The sequence below is a fragment of the Primulina eburnea genome, chromosome 14 (genome assembly GCF_022965805.1).
Source record: "Primulina eburnea isolate SZY01 chromosome 14, ASM2296580v1, whole genome shotgun sequence".
In the NCBI taxonomy this organism is placed as follows: Eukaryota; Viridiplantae; Streptophyta; class Magnoliopsida; order Lamiales; family Gesneriaceae; genus Primulina; species Primulina eburnea.
In genome coordinates, this window is record NC_133114.1 from 3,399,344 (window position 1) to 3,424,631 (window position 25,288).

At 35.1% G+C, this 25,288-nt stretch overlaps 3 protein-coding genes across 3 annotated transcripts; all 3 read right to left on the reverse strand.

The window, feature by feature from the left end:
- LOC140811923 (CBS domain-containing protein CBSX2, chloroplastic-like) lies at positions 1 to 4,504 on the reverse strand. The gene is made up of 8 exons (XM_073170048.1): positions 4,222 to 4,504; positions 3,394 to 3,481; positions 3,250 to 3,314; positions 2,889 to 2,937; positions 2,390 to 2,442; positions 1,650 to 1,765; positions 548 to 605; positions 1 to 435 (listed from the first exon to the last, which is right to left on the reverse strand). Exons 1-8 carry the CDS (start codon positions 4,438 to 4,440, stop codon positions 364 to 366), a joined length of 720 nt encoding a protein of 239 aa, XP_073026149.1. The 5' UTR covers positions 4,441 to 4,504; the 3' UTR covers positions 1 to 363.
- Positions 4,505 to 12,758: 8,254 nt separating this feature from the next.
- Positions 12,759 to 22,029, reverse strand: LOC140812781 (uncharacterized). The gene is made up of 14 exons (XM_073171137.1): positions 21,910 to 22,029; positions 21,419 to 21,680; positions 20,668 to 20,787; positions 20,088 to 20,155; positions 18,852 to 18,951; positions 18,564 to 18,635; positions 18,381 to 18,440; positions 18,171 to 18,300; positions 17,903 to 18,096; positions 17,621 to 17,805; positions 16,817 to 16,944; positions 15,464 to 15,729; positions 14,208 to 14,451; positions 12,759 to 13,891 (listed from the first exon to the last, which is right to left on the reverse strand). The coding sequence occupies exons 2-14, from the start codon at positions 21,677 to 21,679 to the stop codon at positions 13,344 to 13,346; spliced, it is 2,376 nt and encodes a 791-aa protein (XP_073027238.1). The 5' UTR covers position 21,680; positions 21,910 to 22,029; the 3' UTR covers positions 12,759 to 13,343.
- A 2,468-nt stretch (positions 22,030 to 24,497) lies between these two features.
- On the reverse strand, positions 24,498 to 25,227 carry LOC140812782 (small ribosomal subunit protein uS9). The gene has a single exon (XM_073171138.1). The coding sequence runs from the start codon at positions 25,156 to 25,158 to the stop codon at positions 24,724 to 24,726; it is 435 nt and encodes a 144-aa protein (XP_073027239.1). The 5' UTR covers positions 25,159 to 25,227; the 3' UTR covers positions 24,498 to 24,723.
- Positions 25,228 to 25,288: the final 61 nt, after the last annotated feature.

The window sequence follows — 25,288 nt, forward strand, 5'->3', positions numbered from 1 at the left end:
TAAAATCCAAATTATAATGATCATAATTCCACAAAGTCCAATAAATGTGTTCATTTTAACATAATCGAATTCCTCGAGAACCACTTCATAATGTAAACAAAGTCTACTAGTCTACCAATCTCCAGTCTCAAACAGGATACCAGATTATAACCAAGGAATTTCTTTGCAGACGCCACACAAGAATCTTGAAGCATCTTCAAAACCTTGCTCATCTCTTCCCATATCACAATTGCTAAGGACCGTAAATATAGCTAGTAATCCCTAAAACCCTCCCACAACATGGGGATATAGCAAACCCAATCCAATAATGGAAAATCGCGCTTATATTTCACATACCGATGATACAGATATGGAGGGGAGTCGTCACATTTTCTCGTTAGCTTGCTTAATCTGAAGGGCAGCTTGAACAACATTGCCCCGAGTAATAATTCCAATCTATCATATAGAAAATTGAATGTCATGTTCTCAAAGAAAATTTAAAAATCGTAAGAGTTCTGTTTTGCTGATATATGTAAAATGAGAGGTAGAATAGGATGCATGACATTACCAACTTCCCTTCACCATCAACAACTGGTAGCCGGCGGTATTTTGTTCTGAGCAATAACCTAGCAAGTGCAAGAAATTCCTCGAATTACGATTTAATGTACGAGCAAATAAATATACAAAACATGCAATGTCCCAAACTTTCTCCAAGCCTCTCTACTCTTAAAAATACAATGACAAGGAAAAAATAAGAGAAGCTGACCAATGATTGGATATTAATAATAAAGGTAGTTTTTCTACAGACAAACGTGCTGGATTCAAGTCACATTAGACACAAGATCGTAACGCGAAATATTAGTTACTTATTTTAATGCAAGGCTCCATTCTGTGAAGTATCAGAAAGGAATTGTGGGGTATATCACCAATTCAAGATCTTTTTTATTCACCCTAATTCAACTACTCTTTTTCTTTTTCTTATTTTGTCTCCAACCATCGTTTTTAAGTAAAAAATAATAAACGACGATAGTCTTTCCCTTTCAGCATATTATGTACCGATCCAAGTCAAAATCTGAAGGTCTTCTAATATAACAAGTACTTTTTCATCATAACTGCTAGGCATCAGACAGTATGCCCAAAAAATGCCTCGTTCCCACAAATACATAGAAACTACTACAGGCCCTAAAACCAATTACCCACAGTTAAATAGGATAACCGCATGGACAACACAACCTTCAAGTCATACAAAAAACGTTAATTAGAGGTACAATCAGACTGGAATTTCTTTGTCCGCTGAAAAATTATTTCTCCGAAGTGCCATTATTGCACCTTTAGGTGTAACAAATATCTGATCCCTCCAGTTTATGATTTTCTCTATTAATCCATGCCAAAGTTCAGTACCTCAGAAGTCACAAGGTTCACCTTTAAATTTGATGGATCTTGTGAGAACTTTGAATGGACATTACAGAAAAAAGGCTTTATCTCCAAATTTCATATCTATATCAATGGAACTTATGGAAGTATTGTACTGTCATTCTTAAAACTGGATGACAAACACTCACAAATAGTGATTCGTAATACAGTTTTCGTCCGACATGAATAACCCAGAACGATGCTCAGTAATAATTATTGAAGTATTAAAACAGAGATGCAAGAACAAGGGCAAATACCTTGCAGCATCCTCAAGATTGGTGTTTTCACGCACAGCAAGGGGGGTGGGAGTCATAACGTCCCCAACAACCTTCCCACTAGTTTTACCTAATAGCCTCTGAATTTCATTGAATGTCTGCAATGATATGAAGTATTAGAAACTGATGAGAATATCCCAATCAATCAGCTTAAAGATGCTCACGAAACAGTATCAATTGGAGCAGCTTAAGTTCATTCTCACAGTATATCTATTTCAATACAGTGAAAATACATAAGAAACAAGTTCAAAGAACATCAAATGGTCCTAGAGTTGTAAAGCATGCGGCATGCATCATCACATGACATTTCAATTGTTGAATTAAAACACATGAAGAACCAACAAGTTCATTGATTGCAGTCTTGCGCTCTAATGACAGGAGAATTCTCATCTAATCGGCCGTGAAAAACATTTGACCAATTAAATATGATTAACTTGAATATTATGCCAACTCTTTAGTCCTGTAGAGTCTAAAAATAATTTTTTATTGGCATATCATGTATACGACCAAGTAAAAACCACTTTTCACATATTACAAAATTCATAAAAATGATTCCTCAAAAAAATATCATAAAAATGAAAATTAGGCAGAGATTGTGCTAAATACTTGTAGCATCTTGAGTATAAAGCTCATATTACGTGGGTATCTACAAGACCAGAATGTGGTGTTTGAATATTATATAAAGTAGAGATCTTAAACAAAGAAATATGAGTTTCCCATACTTTCCAGGTACTGTCGACATCTGGAAACATATTTGTCTCCTGTTGACTGCCACCTACTTGCAGAAGAGAATGTCACATGATTAGATATCATAACTTATGTAAGGTACTGAACTTGTGAAAGACATATCCACTGTTCTACTCAATAGAAGAAAAGAGTTTAGAGGTAATTTTATAAGATCTATAGCATAATAAAAAGCTATTGTACGATGCAGAAGGTATAGTAATCCCTTGGGAAACAACTCAAAACCTAAAGACTTAAAAAAACGTGTTGAGCTGGCAATTGGTCATATGTACCGTGTTCTTTCTTTTATGTAATTTGGAACGAATTTAGGGGCAGGGAGATGTGAACCTATTGCACTATAGAGTAATTCCTTCATGCTACCACATCAGCCCCCTGTTTTCTAACATATAACTTGATCATCGAGATGACCTCTCCATCTAATCAAGCACACACCATAGAATTCTAGGAAATTTAGCTAAGACTCATATTCAATGGTACCTGAAATGGAGTCAAGTGCCAACAAATCATAGTCAGAAACCACACCGACCTGCATCAAACACCTTAGAATAGGTTAACTTGAGTTATAAGAAAATCCATATTTAATACTAAATGAAACAAAACCTTAAAGAAGTGCAAAAGAATTGACGAACTCCGGGAAAAAATCTCTCACTATTAAAACTCGCAAATTGAAACTTTGACGAAAACCTTAAACCATGACATCTAATGTAAATGCCACCCAACCAAGCATTTACAAAGCAAAAGATGTCCGTTCCTTGTAGCTCACAATATCTAATGCACATGGATGATGGAAATGTTGCATGCAAAAATTTATGCACATATATGAAAAACATGGTATTACCAACTTCCAGTTGTCATCAATCACAGGAAATCCAGTAATTCTTTTCTCAACAAGAGTCTCTAGTGCTGTACATCCAAGAAAAAACACTATAATCAAAGAAGAAAAAAAATAACATTCTTAAACCAAATAGAGGGTCAGCAATACCTTCAGAGACAGTAGTTGAAGGTCTTACAACATACAAATGCTCTTTAGTTGTCATAAAATCACCAACAGTGTAAATTCCTTCTCGTGTCTGTCAGATGACAAAGATGAGCACTAGGCAGGATTTAAACTAAAAAAGAAATCATTTACATGACGATAACGCTTCACCAAACAACTTTTCAAGGACATAACTACATGGTTTCATCAATTGGTCCTCTTTATTATGAACTAAATTTAGGCAATTGCAATTGGGTTCAAAAGTTGCGAAAAAATTACACCATTTGGCAGCATATGGAAGCAGATGATTACAATTTACAAGTCCGTTTGTTAGCGTATCAGATGGTTGTCGCTATATGAATTACCAAATCAGCTAGTTAGGGAATATGAATTAGTGAAACCCAAATAAGTGATACCATATAAGACGTGTCTAGAGAGTAGAGACTGCGTGCTATATTTAGAAGATTGTGCTCTCTATATTGAGACAACGTTTCTTACTCAGATGGCCATATTCTCAAGCATAACAATCGTTCTAATGAGTTTCCCCCACTCCAAACAAGAACATAGTTCACTTTCTCTGCCTAGATTTCAAAACCTGATCCCACTAATTTCCCGTCACAACACCTCACATCGGGGGAAATCTTGAAACCAAGCACCCCTTCTCTGATTAAGATATCCAAAAGCACACAACTTTGTCCGATGACCGATCCACGTTTATAGGCTTCCATTCAAGCTGACCATAGTTATAAATTGAAAGCAACATGCCAAAAACAGCACAACCAACCTAAAAGTGTTTAACCAGAAACAAAACAGAGTCTTTCCCGAACAACTTACGGGGACTGAATTTGCGGTACCCGCGGCGTTCTGAAGATTCTGGGACCGTCGAAATCGAGAATCACGGTGCCACTGGCGCCATCGGACGCAGATAGATGAATCAACAGCAACGGCGGGCTTGGGGAGGCCGGAATTTGAATAGTACATGAGGGTGCAGGGTGAAGAGTGGCAATGGACGGTGGAGATAGCTCCCGGAAGAAGAGCAGCAATGGAGTCCATTATTAGGCAACGTCGATGGGTAAGAAAAAAGAGGGGGAGAAATGAGAATAATATCCTCGTTGAGTCGGCCAAGGGCGTGTTTGGTGTGCAAAAGTATAGCTCGCTTTCTGGAAAGGGTCGTTTTCTGTTCACTTTGCCACACGTGACTTTGCTCCAATGTTTCATTTAATTTTGGTCATGAATTTAGTTGTGTTATTTTTATATATTTATTTTTATTTAATTTTCTATCGTTTAAATAAAATATAACTATATTATATAATATTATGTTTTTCAATTTTTTTGCTATATTATTGTTCGTAATTATTATTAATATATATCTTAATTACAACTTCAATATAAATATTTTGTAAGATATCTTAAAAATGTTCGAAAATTTTAAAAAAATTTATTCAAAAATAAAAAAAGTGATTTTTTTTTAAAAAACATTTTTTGTTTAAAATTTTAATAGACAAAATAATTTAAGTTTTTTAGATATAATTTTAATAAATAACAGTTTCACTCAGCGAGATAAAGAATTAAATTTTGTTATCTCAAATAATATAAATATTTTTTATATAATTATTTTTTATTCTATTTTAAATATATTAATTATATTATATAAATAATTTTAATAAATATCTAAATGTTAATCCTTACTAATTTTAATCATTTATTGCATACAATATCACCGTACATGATTTGTTTCGTAGGTTAAAATTTTCATGCTCTTTTTTTGAGATGAGGGTGGAATTATTATTTGAGAAATTGAGTGTACCTAAGACTAAGGAGTTAAAAGCGTTTAAAGTGGGTTTTTATAATATAATATACATAAAATTATCATTATAAAGAGTGAATCTCATGTGAGACCGTCTCACGGATCATAATCTGTGAGACGGTCAACCTTACTCATATTCACATAAAAAGTAATACTCTTAACATAAAAAGTAATACTTTTTAATAGGTGACCTAAATAAGAGATCCGTCTCACAAATATGACCCGTGAGACCGTCTTACATAAGTTTTTGCCATTTAGGCTACGTTTGGTTGAAGGATAGAGTAAACTAATGATTAGTACGTAAATGATAAAGAAAATGATTGTGATAGGATTGTAATATATGGTGTAAAATAATATTATGTTTGGTAAGATTTTTAAGTGTAGGATTATTTTGAATTTTTTGATGAAAAGACGAATTTGCCCTTCCCCTTCGCGACGGCGACAGTGGCGGTGGTGGCCGGCGGTCGGGCGGAAAAGGTCTGCCGGAAAAGGTCGGCGGGTGAGAGGGCCTGAAACGTCGCTACTAGCGACGGATTTGCCGGAAATGGTCTGCCGGAAATGGTCTTGCGACGGATTTACCGTCGCCGATCTTGTTTAGATCGGCGACAATTTCTGAAAAACCGTCGCTATTAGCGACGGTTTTTGAGAAAACCGTGGCTATTAGCGACGGTTTTTGAGAAAACCGTCGCTATTTGGGACGGATTTTTACAAACCGTCGCTAACTTGAGTTTGAATTTAGGAGAAGGGTAAAATTGGAAAAATAGGAGGTATTAAGAGTGGGATAATTTATCACACCTAAATTGTCTGTATTATTTTGTCCAACAAATAGTAGCTACAGTGCGGGCTTTTCAATTTTATCACGGGCCCTCGTATTTCCTAAAAATCCAACCAAACGGGTGATTAGCCGGGATAAAATAATCTATCCCGGCTAATCACCCGAACCAAACGCAGCCTTATAAATCAATCAAAGTAAGATAAAGTCTTTTTTGTTTCACGTGAAATATGGTAAAATACGAAGTGAAATTTTGTTTTGATTTTTTTTCTTTTAATGACATGAGAATCCGTTAGTCATTATTTTTAGCTGTTAACCAAGTAAATAGTACTGAATAAACAATGTGTGACATGTTTGTCGGAGAAAGTATTGATATAGAAAATCGAACTTTGGACTATTGATCAGACGTACACTTTCTCTGCCAATTAGAATACACTTGGACATTTTGAACACCTATGCATTGTTCTTGTTGAAACAAGAAATGTTGACAATGAAATGAAGGGAACAAGTGTATGCAAGAAATAATTGGAAGTTGAATAGTTGACATTTGGCAACCCGCCGTGAACAACTTCTCCTTTTTTCCCCAGATGAGGCCAATTGCTGTGGCTCCTACGACCGGCACTCACATGTGGGATCGATGAGTAATTCAAATATTATTTAAAATATAATATTTAAAATTTATTAGGAATTCACAATTTCATTGGTTTATAACAATTTTTGTTTAAGAAAAATATAAAAGAGAGTGTATGATATTGAAATAAAGAGTAAATTATTCAACATGGATCATACAATGGACACATAGGCAATATACTGGCTTTCAATTGAAAGCTACTAATAATCAACAATCAAATTTATCTTTGATATGGAGAAACCAATTTCAATTCTTGACAGGTAGGTGGTAAAGAATAGGAGTAGGTCTCTTGTGAGGCGATCTTATTTTATCTGTGAGACCAGTCAACCCTACCGATATTCACAATAAAAAGTAATACTCTTAGCATAAAATTTAATAGTTTTTCATGGATGACCCAAATAAGACAAAATATGATCCATCAAACCGTCTCACACAAACTTTTGCCCAAATAAGAATATAAGCAGTTGTTTAGTAGCTTACACGTCAATTTATGTGGTTATATTTAATATTAAAACATCGTTTGTTTTGAAAAATAATAGACGAATGATATACAATATATGGATATCCATAGTCAATAAATATAAATAACATAAAGATTTATAACTATAATCTTCTGGAAAACTTGATTCAAATGTTATATGAAAAAATCTTCTTTTATCATCAAATAGTGTTTAGGAAAGTAATTAGTTAAAATGTAAAAATGATTATTTTATACTAGCCTGTTGGCACACCGCACACACGATCGAAAGCAAGACCTTTTACCAAACATGTTATAGCCACAAAAGTAAGCACGCCAATTATGGACTCTTCGGAATTGACGCTAAATGAGACCGAAGCCGATTGCATGTAATACGAGTAGAGGAAGCTGGTGCCATCCATTCCAAAACGAAAAAGCAAAATTGGGGGAGAGAACATTCACTAAGAGTAAGTTATTATGGGTAGTTGACAAAATAACATTAATCAAATATTTTTTTTTTTTAAAAAAATGGTCTTAATATGTGTATGCAAAATTAATGTAGTGGTGGAGACAAATCATTTATTGTTGGTTGTGAAAAAAATGAAAATGATCAATTATTATAAAACGTGTTTCACAGTAATGAGAGAATTCTATAAATAAAGTTCTTTCATCTCATTTCATATTATACCTTCATCGAGTTATTTATCTTACTTATAACATTTGAGTGATTAGTTCTATAATATTTGTGAGGTGTTTATTCTCTTGTATTAAGATAGCATGTGTTCTCTTTGGAAACACAATGAGTGGTTAACATCATAAAATATTATAGTGAAATCAGTGATTGACACCATAAAATATTATAGTGAAATTCTTTTTATTTTGCCCGTGATTTTCACCTTAACAATTTTTAGAGATTTTCACGTAAATCTCGGTTCTGGTTTTATATTTTATTTTCATATTATTATCTCAAGTTGTCGCACGTGAGACCAATAAGTGGTATCAGAGTATTGGTTTAAAGTTTCTTAAAATTACGACTATGCTAGATGGTTGCTGCCTAGACTGATATTCCACATCAGAAAAGATTTTTTTTGAATTTTTTTATTAAGGCGTGATTATTTTGTCCAGTTTACTAAATTGTTATAAACATAATGGCAGACAGATATGAAATAAAAAAGTTCAATGGAAGCAATTTTATGTTGTGAAAAATAAAAATACAATCAGTTTTAAGAAAAAAAAATTGTTTGACGGATATTGGAGATAGACCGGTGGAAATGAAGGACGATAAAATTGGAATTACAAGAGTAAGTCACTACACAACAAGATTTTCCTAAAGAGAAGACTTTATATTCTTCAGATGGCGGAATACTCATCGATGACCGGCCGTATCCACACTCTAAATACTCTATTTGCCCAACTCACTTTTACGGGGCATAAAATAGAGGAAAATGAACGTGTAGAGCTTCTACTTCAAAGTCTACCGGATTCATATGATCAACTTATCATTAACTTAACCAACAATATTCTAATGGGCTATCTAAAATTCGACAATGTCTTAACTTTAGTTCTCAGAGAAGAAAGTCGGCGCAAAAATAAAAAGATAGGTTAGTAACTTCAAAGAAGCCTTAGGCTTTACCGATGATAAGAGGAAGATTATGTACCTCGTGAGCTCAAAAGACGAGGTAGATCAAAGTCGAGAAGAAAGTAGAAAAATATTTACTACTTTAAATGCAACGGTAAAGAGCACTTCAAGAAAGAGTGTACGAGTATCGAGAAGAGTTATCAAGGAAATGTGGTCAGTACTTCAGGCGGTGGTGAAATATTATTCAGTTAAGCGGCAACAATTGCAGAAGGAAGGCAAAAATTTTGTGACACATGGATTATTGATTTAGGAGCGACGTGACACATGATATCTCGAAGAGAATTATTTGATCATTATGAACTAGTCTGAGTAGGATCTATATTCATGAAAAATGATAATGTCTTGGAAATCGCTGGAGTCAGTACTATCAAAATAAAAATTTTGATGACACAATTCGCACCATAGAGGAGGTACAACATGTGAAGAGACTAACAAATTTTTTTTGTCCTTGGGGCAGTTGGATGATATCAGGTGCAAAATCCGTATCGAGAACTATATCATAAAAATTGTGAAGGATCTGCTTGTGGTTATGAAGGTGGAAAAAGTTGCTGCAAATATATATATAGCGTTATGGCATAGAAAGCTCGGGCAAATGTCAGAACGAGGGTTGAAAATTTTTTCAGAATGAAAGTTGCTGCCGAAACTTACAAAGTGTCATTACTTTTTGTGAACATTGTGTTACCAGTAAACAATACAGACAAAATTTTGGCACTTCTACTGTCAGAAACAAAATCATATTAGAACGGATTCATTCGGATGTTTGGAAAGCACTGGTTGTATCCCTAGGATAAGCGAGATATTTTGTCTCGTTCATTGATGATTTCTCTAGGAGATGTTGGGTATATCCAATCAAGAAAAATCGGATGTTTTTCAGATCTTCAAAGATTTCAAAGCGCGGGTTGAACTTGATTCTAAAAAGAAAATCAAATGTTTGAGGACTAACAATGGAGAAGAATATAAAAGTGACGAATTTAATTCATTTTATCAACATGGAATCAAAAGACAATTCACGATAACTTACACACATCAACATAATGGAATGATAGAGTGGATGAACATAACCTTGTTGGACAGAAAAAGAGCTATGTTGAAGACTCTGATGAATATGTAGACTTAGAAGCCAGCTGATTATTCTCATTTGCATATATTTGAAAGTCATGTGTACATTCTGTATAATGATATAAGAACTATCAAAGTTGGATTTAAATCCAGAAAGAATATCTCTTAGGTTATGCTGAATGAGTAAAGGAGTTTGGCTTGTGGGTTCATACTGTCCAGAAGCTTGTCATCAACCAGAGATGTTATATTCGAGAAAGATAAGTAAAGGGTGACAAAAGGCACACTCGAATTCAGAAACTACTATATTTCAGGTTGAAAATAAGCCAGACGAAGATCAAATTTCTTGTGAAGCAGTACCAGAGCACGAGGAACAAGAACATGTGAGTCTGAAGTTTCCAATATGAAGCAGTCAACGACAGAAGACCACCAAGTTGGTTTCAAATTATAGTCACTGAAAGCAATATTGCATATTATTTATTATCATGGATGGTGAGCCTTCGATGTTTCTATGAGGCTACTCAAAGCTCGAATATGCCCATGTGAATTATAGCAATGCAGGAAGAATTGGAGACATTAGAAAAGAATAAAACTTGGGATATTATTACACTACCAGGAGACAGAAAAGCCATTGATAATAGATAGGTCTATAAAATCAAGTGTGATGAAATTAACCAAGTGGAGCGGTATCGTGCTAGATTGATAGTAAAAAGTATACTCAGAAAGAAGACATTGACTTAAATGAGATATTTTCTCATGTGGTTCGGCTTACAACAGTTAGAATAGTGTTAGCATTGTATGCGGTGTTTGACATATATCTGGAACAGTTAGATGTGAAAACCACATTTCTTTATAGAAATCTTGTAGAAGAATCTATATGCTCCAGCCAGAAAGTTTTGCAGAAAAAGATAAAGAGAACTTGGTTTGCAGGTAGAACAAATCCATGTACGATCTCAAATAGGCGTCGAGGTGTTGGTCAAAAGATTTGATTCCTACATCATAAGCCTAGGATACAATAGACTGATTGTAGACCTTTGTACGTATTTCAAGAGTTCTTGTGATGATTATATCATTTTGTCATTGTATGTAGACGACATGTTGGTATCAGGCCCCAACAAAGATCAGGTCCAAAGATTGAAAATACAGTTGGCTAGGGAATTTTATATGAAGGACTTGGGATAAAACAAACAAAATTCTAAGGATGTAAGTTCAACGAGATAGAAGTAACAGAAAAGATTTGGCTTTCCTATAAAAATTATTTGAAAAAAGTCTAGCAACGCTTCAACATACAAGATAGTAAGTCAATCTTGACCCTTCTTCCTGTTAATTTCAATTTATCCTCTGAAATGTGTCATAGCAGTGAATCAGAGAGGATGGAGATGTCTCGAATACTATATGCATCAGCAATGAGAAGTTTGATATTCACCATGATCTGTACAAAACAAGACATTGCTCAAGTAAGGGGAGTAATTAGTCGGTATATGACGAATTCTGAAATAGAACATTGGATTACTGTTAAGAGGATCCTTAGATACATTAAGGGTACCTTAAATGCTGCATTATGTTATGGAAGATGAGATTTTATACTCAAGGGTTATGTCGATTCAGATTATGCAGCTGTTCCTGATAAGAGAAAATCTACTAGTGGTTATATGTTTACACTTGCAGGGGAAATAATAAGCTGTGTTTCAAAACTGCAAACAGTTGTGACGTTATCTACGACGTAAACAGAATATATTGCAGCTACTCAAACTTGCAAGTAAGCAATATAGATTAAAAAGTTGATGGAGAAAATTGGGTACAAACAAGAAAAAGTTCTTTTGTTTTGTGACAATCAGAGTGTCTTGTACATCTCTAGGAATCCAACCTTTCATTCTAAGACTAAACACATTGGAGTTCAATTTCATTTTTTGCAAGAAGTAGTAGAAGAAAAAAGTGTGGATATGCAGAGAATTCATACAAAGGACAATGTATCTGATTTTCTGACCAAGCCAGTGAACATTGATAAGTTTGACTGGTGTAGATCCTCAAGTGGCATAACGGAAACGTAAACAGCAGATAATGACAAGATTGAAATGATGTGTGGATATGTGTTTGATTTTCAATCAAGTCTCCAAGTGGGAGAAATGTCAACAAAATTAATGCAGTGGTTGGAGCAAATCATTTATTGTTGGTTGGGAAAAAGATGGATACACGTTTCAATTAATATGAAATGTGTTTCACATCAATTATCTCATTTCGTATCATCCCTCCGTCGAGTTCTTTCTGTTATCTTATAGCATTTGAATGCTTAGTTTTATAATTATAATATTTGTGATATGTTTGTTCTCATGTATTAAGAGAGTGCGTGTTATTTTTGGAAATACAGTGAATAATTATACATTATAAATATTATAATGAATTTTTTTCATTTTACCCGTGGTTTTTACCCTAATAATTTTTAAGGATTTTTCTCGTCAATCTCGGTGTCTAGCATTGTACTTTATTTTTATATTGTTATCTCAAGTTGTAACATATTTAAAAATGTTCGAATACATTTGGAGAGAGTCATTTTTTAAAAAATGAACCTCACATATCAGGTTATCTTATTGATAGATATATCAAACATGAGGAGAGGTGAAGGCATGAAAGGGGAAAAGGGAAAAAAAATTAAATGGGAGAGGTGAGGCATGAAAGGGGAAAAGGGAAAAAAAATTACCAAAAAGCCCCAATGACGATAGGATGTGTATTTTTATTTAATCAGGTTGTCGATGCAATTTCAAGTTGGGTGTGATCACACATAAATGTAATTTTTGTAAATCATTCTTTAATTTTACCATCAACTATAATAATAATCATGTAAACACATGATTATTCACATGGGACTCAGCTGGAGAAAACTGGTTCCACGATTTGGATTCTTACATGGTTTATCATCACCTTGACGAACAAGCTGAAATGGCAAAACATGAATAAAATAGATATCAACGAATTTTAGTTCGAAACTCCATTGTAACAAACTCCTAAATCTAAAAAAATAATTGGAAAGCGACGCTATCATTTATGATTATCGAGATTCAGATAGTTTGAACACTCAACAATTTCTAAGAATACATCAACACTGCTCTCAACTCATGAATGCAACCAAAATTTTGATATGCGGCAATAACATATTTTTAGTGCATTGTAATACAAGGGTAAAATAAAATACGCAAAAACAGTTCCCCGATTGAAGATCTTATGTCCCATCTGGTTCCCTCCTGCGTGAGGATCAGCTCGATGTTGCTAAAACTTGAGGGGAAAAAATCACCACAAACAATCAGTTTGGGGCGTATTCTTTTCTTCTGTGAGGTATACGTGATCCAACCTCGAACGTTTTAATCTGAATCTGGATCGCCATCAACAATCTCTGGGATTGAATCTGTAGATTCATTATCTGATTCTAAAGTTGTGCCTCTACTTTTTTCTGAACGTGATAAAAAAGCAGATAATCTTTCGACTATTGGAGAAACATCATCATTCTTGGTCTCTGACACAAGTTGTTCCGAGGTAGAAGCGTTCATCTCATCTTTGGCAGATATCCCATTATCAAGATTACTTTTAACTGTTTCTTGGCTAAATGGTTTGAATAGCAGCACGTTCTGAAATAACCGCTTCAGATTGAGCACTGGTAAGCAGATTTGATGATGTCGTTGACACACTATCTCGTCTTTGTTTCTTGATGGTTTCCGAGATCGGTGGTGATTCGACTGTAAAATCATTCCCACTAACCCCCATTTTCTCAGATGGACTGCTAGTTGACACAACTAAATCGTTTTCCTTGGAAAGAACGGGAACAATTGTACCACCTACTGTGGTCGCGAGAGGTTTTGCGGCATCATTAGCATTCTTGTGTGTTTCAGTGACTTGCATTTCCGTTTCATCATTTCCAACCCAGTTTTCATACAAGTCATCATTTTCTGATTCAGGCTCAGATGGGTCTATCTCTTGTATCCCGACTTGAAATGTGGACAGATGGCTTCTATCGGGAAACTTGTGGCCTTGACCTTTATAGTCATTAATACTCAAACTGGTGTCTGACGTAGGATAGGTCCTCGGGTGTATAAGCCCGTCCAATGCCTGTCTGCAGTAGTCAGCGAGCTTCGTTCCTCTTTCTTGGATTCCTACAGTACATTCAACTTTCAGAATCTGGAAGCAAGTAAAACGAGGGGGAATCGAATCATTGTATAGCATAGCAGAACCACATAACCGGTACTGGGGTGATGATTTTGTTAAGCTTATGTGGACATAGAAAAGTCAGAAGTTCTGCCAGAATAGCCGTGAGAGAATTTTCTGCTAAGTCAATTTATCAAAAAATGTAACAGAAATAACTACTTTAGATGATGCTCCTTATTAGGACAATTTCAGCATGAACTGCAATAAGTATGATGAGTATGCCTTTTCACTTTTATGGCTTAGAAAATATACAGAATGGATCACCTGAACGGAAAAGTTCCAGACCCGATGCAAAATGTGATGGGCAAGTACGTCCTGGAGAAATAAGAGATGCATAAAGCGCCCGTAACGAAGCTAGTTGAAAGTCGGTCCAGACAAGGCTTGGTTCACTAGCAATGAAGACATTTCTTTCTTCCTTGGACCATCCTCCTTCACAAGCATTCGCAGCTATAGAAATGAGAAGATGATCAACTTTTGGTCTCCAGCTATCAGATTTCAAATAACCACCCTGGTAGTGACAATTTCAGTAGTTATACATTAAAGATAAACAAAGAGAAGGTCAGAAAGCTGTAACTGATGTCAGTTTATTTAAAATAATAAAATTCCAACTCAATTGCATTATTGTAATAAATTCAATATATTTTGAGTGGCTACATCATTATGAAATGGTGAGCTCAAACTACAGCAAATTGCCCATTTGAAAATGATAAAAAGTATTAATATTATCAAACCTTGAGAACCATCCAAGCGAGTAATGAAATTGTCATAGAGAGGCAACAAGAACTCGGATAAATAGAAATAGATCCTGATTAAGAAAACAAAATTGAGAAATGCATTTAGAAAAGACTACCTGGATTATGTTTCCTACTGTGATTTTACCCATGACAGGTGTTCTATTATTCTATATTTATTTGTCAATGTTGGTATATTGGGGTAAGCTATTAATTTACAGTGTTCCGTAATATGGTTATAAAAGGAGATGGCATTGCACAACAAACTATCTTCAACTTGGAGGTTATTGGAAAATTTTGGAAAGTGGCTATGCCAAAATCTGGTTTAGGTCCTCACAAATAACAAATACATCGAGGAGATTTCAAATTTATCAAGAAGTACTTGTAGGAATCATATAAAGTCGGGGTCGTTCTAAGCTTTGAATGACATCGATCTAGATTATCGAGACCCTAGTAAAATAAACGACCCACTTTTGCAAAAATTAGACCACCTTAATTAACCAGTTTTTGTCAAACAGAATTATCATGAAGAAGAAAAGGGTCAATGTTTCTTGTTCCTTTCATCAGAAACTAGGTTCCCTTAGTATACAAGTTAATGTTTGACTACATTTTCGTAGAAGCTTTGCACTAGTTAGCTAATCCACTGGTCTCAGTCAAGTCAGTAGTCAGATTCACTAAACCAAATGATCATAAACAGGATATCATACTCACACGAGAAAAATTGAGGAAAAAAAAGGAAGAGAAATAATGACTAGTGATATGCTCATCATCATCAGATCGGACACATACCACAGCAAGAAGAGCTTCTAACACCTCCAATGCAGCTATCTTCACAGATGTCGGAAACGAATTCTGTGGCATTTCAACTTCTACATCTTTAACAGGCTGTTCTTGAAATGATCCTGTCGTACTAAAATGCTTCTTTCTCTTCCGACGAGATTTTGTCACTACCTCCGAAGCAGCTTTGGCACTTGTGCCATCCTTCTTATGAGCAAGGGGATCTAAATCAACAAATACAATGTTGATAACATCTGGGATCACATGAATTGCAGTTCCTGTAAAAAAAAGTGCTTAAATTCGTCAAAGATATAACTCAGTGTCTGATATAAGTTACAGGCTCGCTACAAATGTCGCCTACCCCAAGGGGCATGGAAAGAAAGATGGATAAATGATTACAGTTTCGGCACCACTATCAAGAATAAAAAGAAGACGGAAAGAAGAGTTTGGCCAAGTTAACAGCCTGTGATAGAACATGTTTGCATTTAACAGGGGCATTTAACCAAGAAAATCATGTACACAGGTCCTTGGCACTATAGCAAGATATTGTTTTCAACATCCTCTTTGATTGCGTAATGCCTGGTACCTTCCAGCCACCACAACCCTGCCAATGAGCATATAAAGCTTCCAATCACAGCAACTTCCATCCTCTCATACAAACTTCAGTCTATAAAATACAGAGGCTATATGATCTACGAGTCTCAAAATATAAGATCTTACCTTTTCTAGTTTCTACAGCGAACAACCAAAATGACGCCCAATCAAAAGCTAAAACAACATGATGACTATAGTTTCAAGACAAGATTTCACAAATGAATTATCAGTTTTTGACATTAAGTGTTCTATCAAGCTGCAACAACTGACAAGACCAATCAAAGTTCCCATCAGATGGATCCATTTCGCAATTAAAAGTAAAGCACCTGTAGCTAGGATATTTAGAATTTGCTGATAGACGTGCATGTTATATGAATACACTTATATAGCTTGCACGAAACTATGTCATAACACAAACTACCTCTTAGCCTTCTTTCATCCTTTAATACTTCTAATAGACTCATCTTTAGTGACAATTTAACAACATTGATGACAAAAAAACGAGAATATCAAAGACACCATGAAAGTAACAAACAGTAAATGCAAGACAGATTTTTCCACCCTACATAGCAAGACAGATTTTTCCAAGAATTTTGCGAATTGGAAACTTAAGATCCAATTTGTTTTAGAAATGTACAAGAGCATGCACCAGTGATTCACTATACTTGAGTGTGAGAGATCACGGTTAAGTGCAGTTCAAACATAAAAAGAAATTGCTTTTGCGTACCAGACAAAAAATAAAAAGAACTATCTAATAATTTGGATGCATACCGCAACCCTCCATTGATATCAGGACTTTCAATATCGAGTATGCTCTCACTCTCAGCTCCGGAAACGTGCATCTCCTCATGTATTCCGTCAGCAGTCGTAAAATATCTGGAGCATGTGGTAATACATTGCTGCACAAAGAATAGAAATTCACTGGTTTAAACATCTTTAAGTACTTGACAAAATTGACATCAAAATGAGGCAGTTAGGACTTCAAAAACCTTTTTCAGGAATAAAAAAAAGGGACTATGCCATTTCTAAGATTTTAACTGCAGCAACAAAATCAGTCCATCGACCTACGAATATTTCATTGATCATTAACAATTCAACTCCAAGAAGGGGAAAAGAATTGTTGCACTAGTTGCAAATACATAAGGTGAACTGAAATCACACTGCAATGCCGAACTGCTATCCCGAACATTTATACTAAATCTGCAGCATCACTCTGCACGGACCAACGCTTAGGTTCACTCTTTCAATTGGATTTAATACCAGTTTTTGCATTTCTTTTACCCACAGAATAATTATAATACGTCTTGCCGAGAATCTTAGGCCTTAACAAGAAGACTCGAAATTGTCAATGATGTTTATATTTTCATAAACTTTGGTTTCATTTTTTTGGGCTTTGGTAATCTTGTACCTTCTTTCAGCCCTCCATGATTCAGATAGCTTGATGGCTTTATTAACAACATTTTAGTATTTAGTGGAGAGGAAACTTCAAGCAAGATTGCATAAACTTAATACTGCTAGAGAATTACAACACAAGTTTGGCATCTGTAAATAATGAAAGACACTAACAGCATTCACCTTCTTAAACCCTTGATAACTGCTGCGATAATCTCAAGAGTATGCAACTGCAAGAGTGGAAGTTCTAAACATATCAATTCTTGTTTCAGGGTAGTCCCGAAAGGTAATGATCTTTGAGACAATGAGCCATCAACCAGCAGAACTCTCCAGGCAAGAGCTACTAGAGCATGAATTGGCACAGTAACCTGCCATCCCACACGAATGGTATTTAACATGCATCAGTTTTGAAATCCTCATCTGCTTCTCTAACATAAAAGCATCAGCATAGAAATCATATGCTACCTGAACAGGGTAAAATCTTGTGAGCATCATGCTACAGCAACTCATTAGAGCACAAATTTTAGACCCCAGCACTCGCTCAGGCCTCCTGGTTGAAAAATTAGAGGTCTGTTCAGGCACCACTAATCCTCCTAGTGGTGGTGGGGATTCTTTACCTGAAAGAAATAATACCTTCATGGCCTCACTGCGGCTGGAATCTGAAAGAAAATTTGTAAGTTACAAAGTTCGAACCAAAATTAACAACCTATGGGATAACACCTTTGGTTAATACCTTCTTCTAGACCTTGAAAGGCTTCACCCAGATGACTGTCTATTGACAGCAAAATTTTCACCATCATGAACCACCAGCAATCCTTGTCTCCTCTTGATTTCGGAAGCAATGACAAGCCATGAATAAGTTTCTGCAAATGAAAAACCTCAAATGAAGCCAACTGGTTTGGCTAATAAAATGCTGTATCAAAACATGGGAAAATTTTCTCACCTTTAGAACACTAGCACTACATTCTCCAGACATGATTTTTGAGACGATAGCAGCTTCAACCTGCACCCAAGAGAAAACAAAGTTTACTTTCTAACATCATGGAATAAAAAATCAACAGTGATTGAAGTCCACCACCGAAAAAAGTTCAATAACTGACAAATAAAGTAAAAAATGGAGACTTACATCATCATAATGTCGGTGGATAGATACTGGGAAGAAATTCATCAGGGTGCATAAAAGACTAAGCAGCTCTTCCTGCAAAGTGAATATGCCAGAGGAGGAGTGTGAATGAACAAAGTAGCAAGGAACCTTTTCCCACTAAATAGATGAAGGCTAAGAAAAATAAATAAGAATATCGGAAATAATGAAACAGAACATTTACAGACATATGAGACCCACATGTGCAACAGAATAACATAACTGATTTAATTCATAAAACAATGTAAAGCAGAGATATATATAAGTACATACCGCACCAGAGCTACCCGCATTTAACATCTTCAAAGTTGGCTCAATAACTTTCAAAGCCAGTGAAGTACCGTCCTTCTTTGCTTCCGGGAATCTACTCAATCTAACTCATGTCATGAGAAAAGATCAAAATAATTAACCACTCACCTCCGTATCTTAGTATAATAGTAGAAATGTAAAATTAAAAGAAAGACCAAAGAACTGAAGAAAAAAAAGATTAACATAAACTTTATTCAATATATATACCATGTCACTAAATAGAAGCAAACAGCTACAATAAATGCCGTTTGGTACAAGGGATTGGTTTGGACTGTGGTTAGTTTAACAGGTTTATCCAGTGTTTGGTTGGATTTTTAATAATTCTGCTCAATCCATTCTGCAAAGGACCAAGTCATATTAAATGAAGGAAAATAAACATATCCCACTCCCTTGTACTAACTATTACTTTTTAAATCACGCTCTTGTACTATCACTTTTTTAATCACACCCTTGTTTCCAATTCTAGCATTTCTCTACACCAAAAAAAAAGTAATTTTAATATAGCACAAGGGTAATTTTGTCCAAAAGTCAAAAGATTCTTAATTTATCCCACAATCAAAAATCATACCTCACACAATACCATTTTATCACCATATGTTACATTTCTACGTCAATCATTTTTTTTATCATCTATGTACTAATCATTCAATAATCTCATCCTCCTAGCCAAATCATTCGGTAATCTCATCCTCCTAGCCAATCGTAGCCTATATTGGTATAGAGCAAGCTAATGAGAAGGATAATTTTCTCTCGATTTTATGGCCAAACCCAAGCCAAATATATAGCTAACTTGTGAACTCCAACCAAAACACAAATAAAAATGCTAGTCACCTCACCATGCTTGATGTAAAACTAAGACCCCTTTTGCAAAGATCGGTTTTTTATTTCTCATCTCTGATCCCACAAAAAGTGAAGATCAATTTAGAGCAGTAAATATGAAAATTTAATGATACAAGGACAAAAGCATGAAGACGTGGACTTTTTCTCAAAAATAGTCCTCGCGACTCATATTGACAAATTAGTAACTTTACTATTCAGATTGGTCACTCAAATGCTCAAATTATCACAAACAATCATGAATGATGATGACAAACAAATTCACCTATACATCAAATTCACCTATACATCTTTTTCACAGCTAAGCTGAAGAAACAAATAAGAAAAATCTAGCATTTCGCTAAAAAATTATTATTGACGAACCTGGTAAACAAATCTGACAGAGCCGCAAAAGCAGCCACCTTCACAGAAGGAGAAGCTGCAGAAAGATGCTGACAATGACCAAATAAAAGGTGTAAGATTTAAAACAAACAATACAAAGTGCCTATAAACTGAATCATTTACAGAAAAAAAATGCATAACAAATGACACTTATTAAATGGTATATATATGTGATCCCTCCACTGTGGAAATGTATAACAAAAGAATCTCTACAAACCCCAGGAACTAATTGAGTTGAAAATGAAACTTTGCATATGACATGTAATAAAATACCATAAAAAGCTATCAGGGAACTTCTGCATCACTCCGATTAGAAGATCATATGGTAAATTAAAAACTCTTCAACAATCCTTTTTAAGGATATTGGTATATTTCCCTCATTTTAATGGGTTATAGCAAATGAAACTGAGTTCAAGATCTTAAAAGCCCTTTCAACAATTTGAACTTTGGAAATGAAGAGATAAATTTGTCAGAGCAATACAAAGATCAATGCCACCCCACGTCCCCACCCAACCCAACAAGGAATCCCACCAAAACTTACAATGCTCAACAGTAATCATACCTGGATGTGATTGAGTAGCTCATTTAACCATGAAAAATATGAAGCTAAGAAACGTTGTGAACTGCATTCTTGACATGTCACTGCAAGCAAACTTATCCCAGCCCAACGCTTATCTGCTGGCTAAAGCGCATTAACAAAATTAGAACATTTTGGTGCAAAATTTGTTTTTTTTTCTCTACATTCAGTAGAACAAAAAAAGGTCCACTATTCTAAAAGTTTAAGAACCAAGTATAGCCATCAATTAAAAAACAATGAACTCAGCATCAAATTTCTACACAGTGGCAAAATGAATTCTTTCTTAGTAGTTCAACCTCCAGCACACACACATCCCTTGACCATTCCCTTTTCTTACGTAGTAATGAAAAACAGAAAGGAAAAGTTAAACCTATGTTAAGAAATGAAAAAAGACGCCCCATGGTTACTATTTGTATTAAGAGCAATGTACATGCTAATTAAAGAAATCATAAAAATTGAACAACGAAGCTAATAGATGCTTCTGTCAATAAATATTCTTCATAAAAATATTCTATCAGACTATGATTACAAAACATGATTCATCTTACCGTATAGCTAGCCAAAAGAACGAAATGAAAAAAGAAGTAATATCGGCACTATTTGAAGTAAGAGCAATATACACGCTAATAAAAGAAATCATAAAAATGGAACAATGAAACTAACATATGCTCCATCCTTGAATATTTTTCATACAAATACTCTACTGGATATGATGAAAAAATGCGACTTGTCTTACCATGTGGCCAGCCAAAAGAGAACGCACTCGATGGTCCCACGAATCCACTGCCTTTTTCCAGCTATCCATCACCTCTTGCTTGCCTAGACCCCGCTCAAGCAACAATTTGTGAGTCTTGATAGTCGTCACAACGTACAACAGGTCTGAGGGGTGGAGAAAAATGTGCTTATCATCGGGGACATACTTTCTCAACAGAGAAAGAAGAAGCTTTGGTTTAAGCTCATCATCATACAAGCCGCCAGTGTCCTCCCCGAATACCATTCTGTGATGAAGGTTGAAAAATCGAAAAGTTGAAATAAAATTTACTCCTTAACGTTATCTTAAACAACCAAAATAAAGCTTCATAGGCTAAACAAAGCCAAAATTGAAACCTTTTATTCAAAACCCAAGTTTTTCTCGTATCCCATAACAAAATCAATTTCAAACATCATAAAATTCCATTGAGTAAAAACTCAAATAAATTCACCAAAAACATGGGAGAAAAGACTAACCTTACAGGGAGGTCGCAGAGGCTTTGGGGGGGTTTACGGAGAAGAGATGGGGAAAATAGGTTTTATTCTATTTCTAAGGTAAAATGGGTTTGGACCTATTTAAAGGTTAGAATTTTGTTCAATATTAAATATAATAATAAATTTAAAAATATCTAGGGAAAATTTATGTAATATATATTGTTAATAGTGTAAAAAAAATAAAATAAATGTTATTTAGTACAAATAAATAGGGGTGTCAAAATTAGACACGACCCACCAACTCGACACGATTCAACCCGAAAATAGTGAAATTTTTGGAAAAAGTTAGTGTGCAATTACTTTTTGATGAATATTTGAAAGGTTTATCGTTGTTGTGCTCATGGTTCTAAAAAAAAACGGTTAAACTGCAGTTTTATTGAATTAAACATAACTAAAGCGTTTAATTAAATGTACTTAAGAACAATTAATCACATCTATTTATTTTTAATTTTTTTATTTTGAAGGTATGTCTTTTTATTTTAAAATAATAAATTAAGTTTATAATTTAGATGTTTATTTTTAAATTTTAATTATGATTAAGCATATATGATAATGATTTGACAAATAATTAGTATTTTTTAATGTGGTCTAGTTACAAAAACAAATAAAAATTGTACTATTGAGATTTCTATGTTTTTATAAATATGAGAATTAATGCATCAGATTTAAAATTATCATATTTATGTATTATTTTATCTATTTATTGGTTTGAGATAATTACAATTACACTAAAAGATAAAAAACGCTTTTTCATGATTAAACTTGTGCTAATCTCGTTTAAATTTGAAAAGTTTAGAGCTTGACATCCGAAGCACTTCACGCTTTTTAGAAAATTGGTTGTGGTAGTCAAGTTTACAATCACAGTTTCTCAATTTATGCTAAAGTATTTCAAGTGACCAATGTTTTTTCCAAAAAAATGGTAAATGATCTGGTCAAAATGAAAAAAGAGGATGCGGCACATCATCAACTAATCAGACAACAGCACGAGCTATTCAGACATCAAAATTTGGATATAATCAAGAACAACAAATTTTTGATAACATGCACAAAAAAAGTGAAGAAGGTTGTCGATCGATTTAATTTCACATTATTTTAGCGTTTGGTTAATATTACTTTTAAGTTTACAACCACAATTCTCAATTTCTGCATTCAAGTATTTCAAGTATCCGGTGCTTTGTGGAACACTAGCGTATAATTAATATTTTGTGAATATTTGGAAGATTTATCGACGTTATGCTACTTTTAAATATGAATTAATAAATTTTAATTGTTGTGATAATATTTTTTGGTTACTAAATATTATAAATATAAATATGAAATAACTTCGATGATTTATTAATTTTAAACGTTTTATTATTGTATAGTGACTATCTTTAAAAAATTATAATTTTAAAAAAAAGTTAAAAAAAATTGTAGGTACAGTTGGTCCAACTCCGATTGGGCTAGCGGGGTATTATAATGTGAGGCGAAACAGGGCTGGGGATTGTTCAAATCCGTTCCAGACCCGTCACGTTGACATCAGGGATGGACAATCAGGAGTCACGTGAGAGGGAGAAGAGGAGGAGCGAGTGCCCAACGCATTGCACCCAAATTTACTGGGTATCTGATAGTCACTAGTCAGGTACCAAAAAACATTACGACAGGTAGAAAAAGAAACCAGTGCCCAACTCATCGCACCAAAAAACATTACGACAGGTAGAAGAGAAGAAACCAGTGCCCAACTCCTCGCAGAAAAGAGAGTCCAACTCATCGCACACAAAATTTACCAGGTATTTGATAGTTGGGTACCCAAAACACATCATAACATGTAGTAAACTTACCTACCCGGACATATGGGGTATCCATCTTGAACCATCCGAAGCCACAAAACCATATTCGAGCGGGTCAGAGAACCATGGAATAAGATGGGCGAGCTAATAAAATTTCAAGTTTAAAATTTGCACATGAGAAGAAAAGCATTTCATTTTCTCACATGTTCTCAAGATAGGAGAAATCGCCTAGGAGTTTAAAATTACCCTATCCATATACTATCTTATAAAAGTTTGCAAATATTAGAAAGGGCTATTTCACAACTGAAAAGAGGCTCAGAGCATTGCTTCACATCTCAAGTGATAAGATTGTACTTCAAACCAACCCCCATAGATTGGAGGAGTCTAGTTACAATGTTAAATGTCCACCAAAAGTATAAACGCAGATGATTAAAGAGCACAACAGGTTGAGATGGCAATTGGATTCGATACTGCAACACTACACCAACGTTTGCGCATCTTTTGCTACGTCGAATCCTTTAATCTCAAGGTAATCATCAATACCAGTTCCACAATTCGTCATTGTTGAATAATTCAGTTATTGCAGCATCGAATCCCAAAACATGCCGGAACACGGCGGCCTATACACATTAGGCCGAATCCTTTAATCTCAAGGTAATCACACCAGTTCCACAATTCGTCATTGTCGAATAATTCAGTTATTGCAACATCAATCACAAAAACAAACAAAAACACTGTCGAATAATTCCGTTATTGCAGCACCAAATCCCAAAACATACAAAAACACGGCGGCCATGGACGAAACATCAAAACGCACATTTAACATAAACAAGGAAATGAGACAAACATAAGGTGAATTACCCAATATCTTCTCCATTACACATTACGAAAAAAACTACGATACAATCCTTTCTCATAAAATAAAACAAACGGTAAAATATCCAAAACATGACAATAGCAATTTCATCGCAGGAGTAACGTAGGAAAATAAGATTAAGTAGTAAAATGCATAAGCACTACCAACATTTCAACGGTAGGATTTCTGGAACCTCGCACGCGCACCGCGTCCACCAAACTTCTTCGGCTCACAGCGCCTGGGATCAGCCACGAGCAAAGTCCTGTCGTACCTCACGAGAATATCCTTGATCTCCTTCTTTGACTGCTCGTCCACGTACTTCTGGTAGAAGGCCACAAGCGCTTTCGCGATGGACTGACGGATTGCGTAAATCTGAGACGTGTGACCGCCTCCTTTAACACGGATGCGCATGTCAACACCGGCAAAGCGCTGGCGTCCGAGTAGCAGGATCGGTTCGAACGCCTTGTAGCGGAGTATTTCTGGCTGGACAAGCTCGATCGGAACTCCGTTGATCTTGATCAATCCGCGGCCGCGCTTGCAGTGTGTGACTGCTACGGCTGTTTTCTTACGCCCGAAGCACTGGACGGATTCGGTTGGCGCCGCCATGGTCGAGGCCTCTAGCTGCGGCGGAGGGTAACCTTAATAGGGGGTGAGAGATCGAAGGACTCCAGTAGGGTTTATTGCATTGGATGAAATACTTACTCTTGGGCCTTAGATTGATGGATCAAATATCAAG

Excerpts from the sequence above, each read along its gene's own strand:
- LOC140811923 (XM_073170048.1), bottom strand. The coding sequence starts at position 4,440 with ATGGACTCCATTGCTGCTCTTCTTCCGGGAGCTATCTCCACCGTCCAT. Across the intron at positions 2,938-3,249 it reads TTGATGACAACTGGAAGTTG|GTCGGTGTGGTTTCTGACTA; the intron begins GTAATACCATGT and ends TGTTTGATGCAG. Across the intron at positions 436-547 it reads TTGATGGTGAAGGGAAGTTG|ATTGGAATTATTACTCGGGG; the intron begins GTAATGTCATGC and ends TCTATATGATAG.
- LOC140812781 (XM_073171137.1), bottom strand. The coding sequence starts at position 21,679 with ATGGTATTCGGGGAGGACACTGGCGGCTTGTATGATGATGAGCTTAAA. Across the intron at positions 18,097-18,170 it reads CTTTCAAGGTCTAGAAGAAG|ATTCCAGCCGCAGTGAGGCC; the intron begins GTATTAACCAAA and ends ATTTTCTTTCAG. Across the intron at positions 15,730-16,816 it reads GATATCAATGGAGGGTTGCG|GAACTGCAATTCATGTGATC; the intron begins GTATGCATCCAA and ends TTTTTTTTACAG.
- LOC140812782 (XM_073171138.1), bottom strand. The coding sequence starts at position 25,158 with ATGGCGGCGCCAACCGAATCCGTCCAGTGCTTCGGGCGTAAGAAAACA.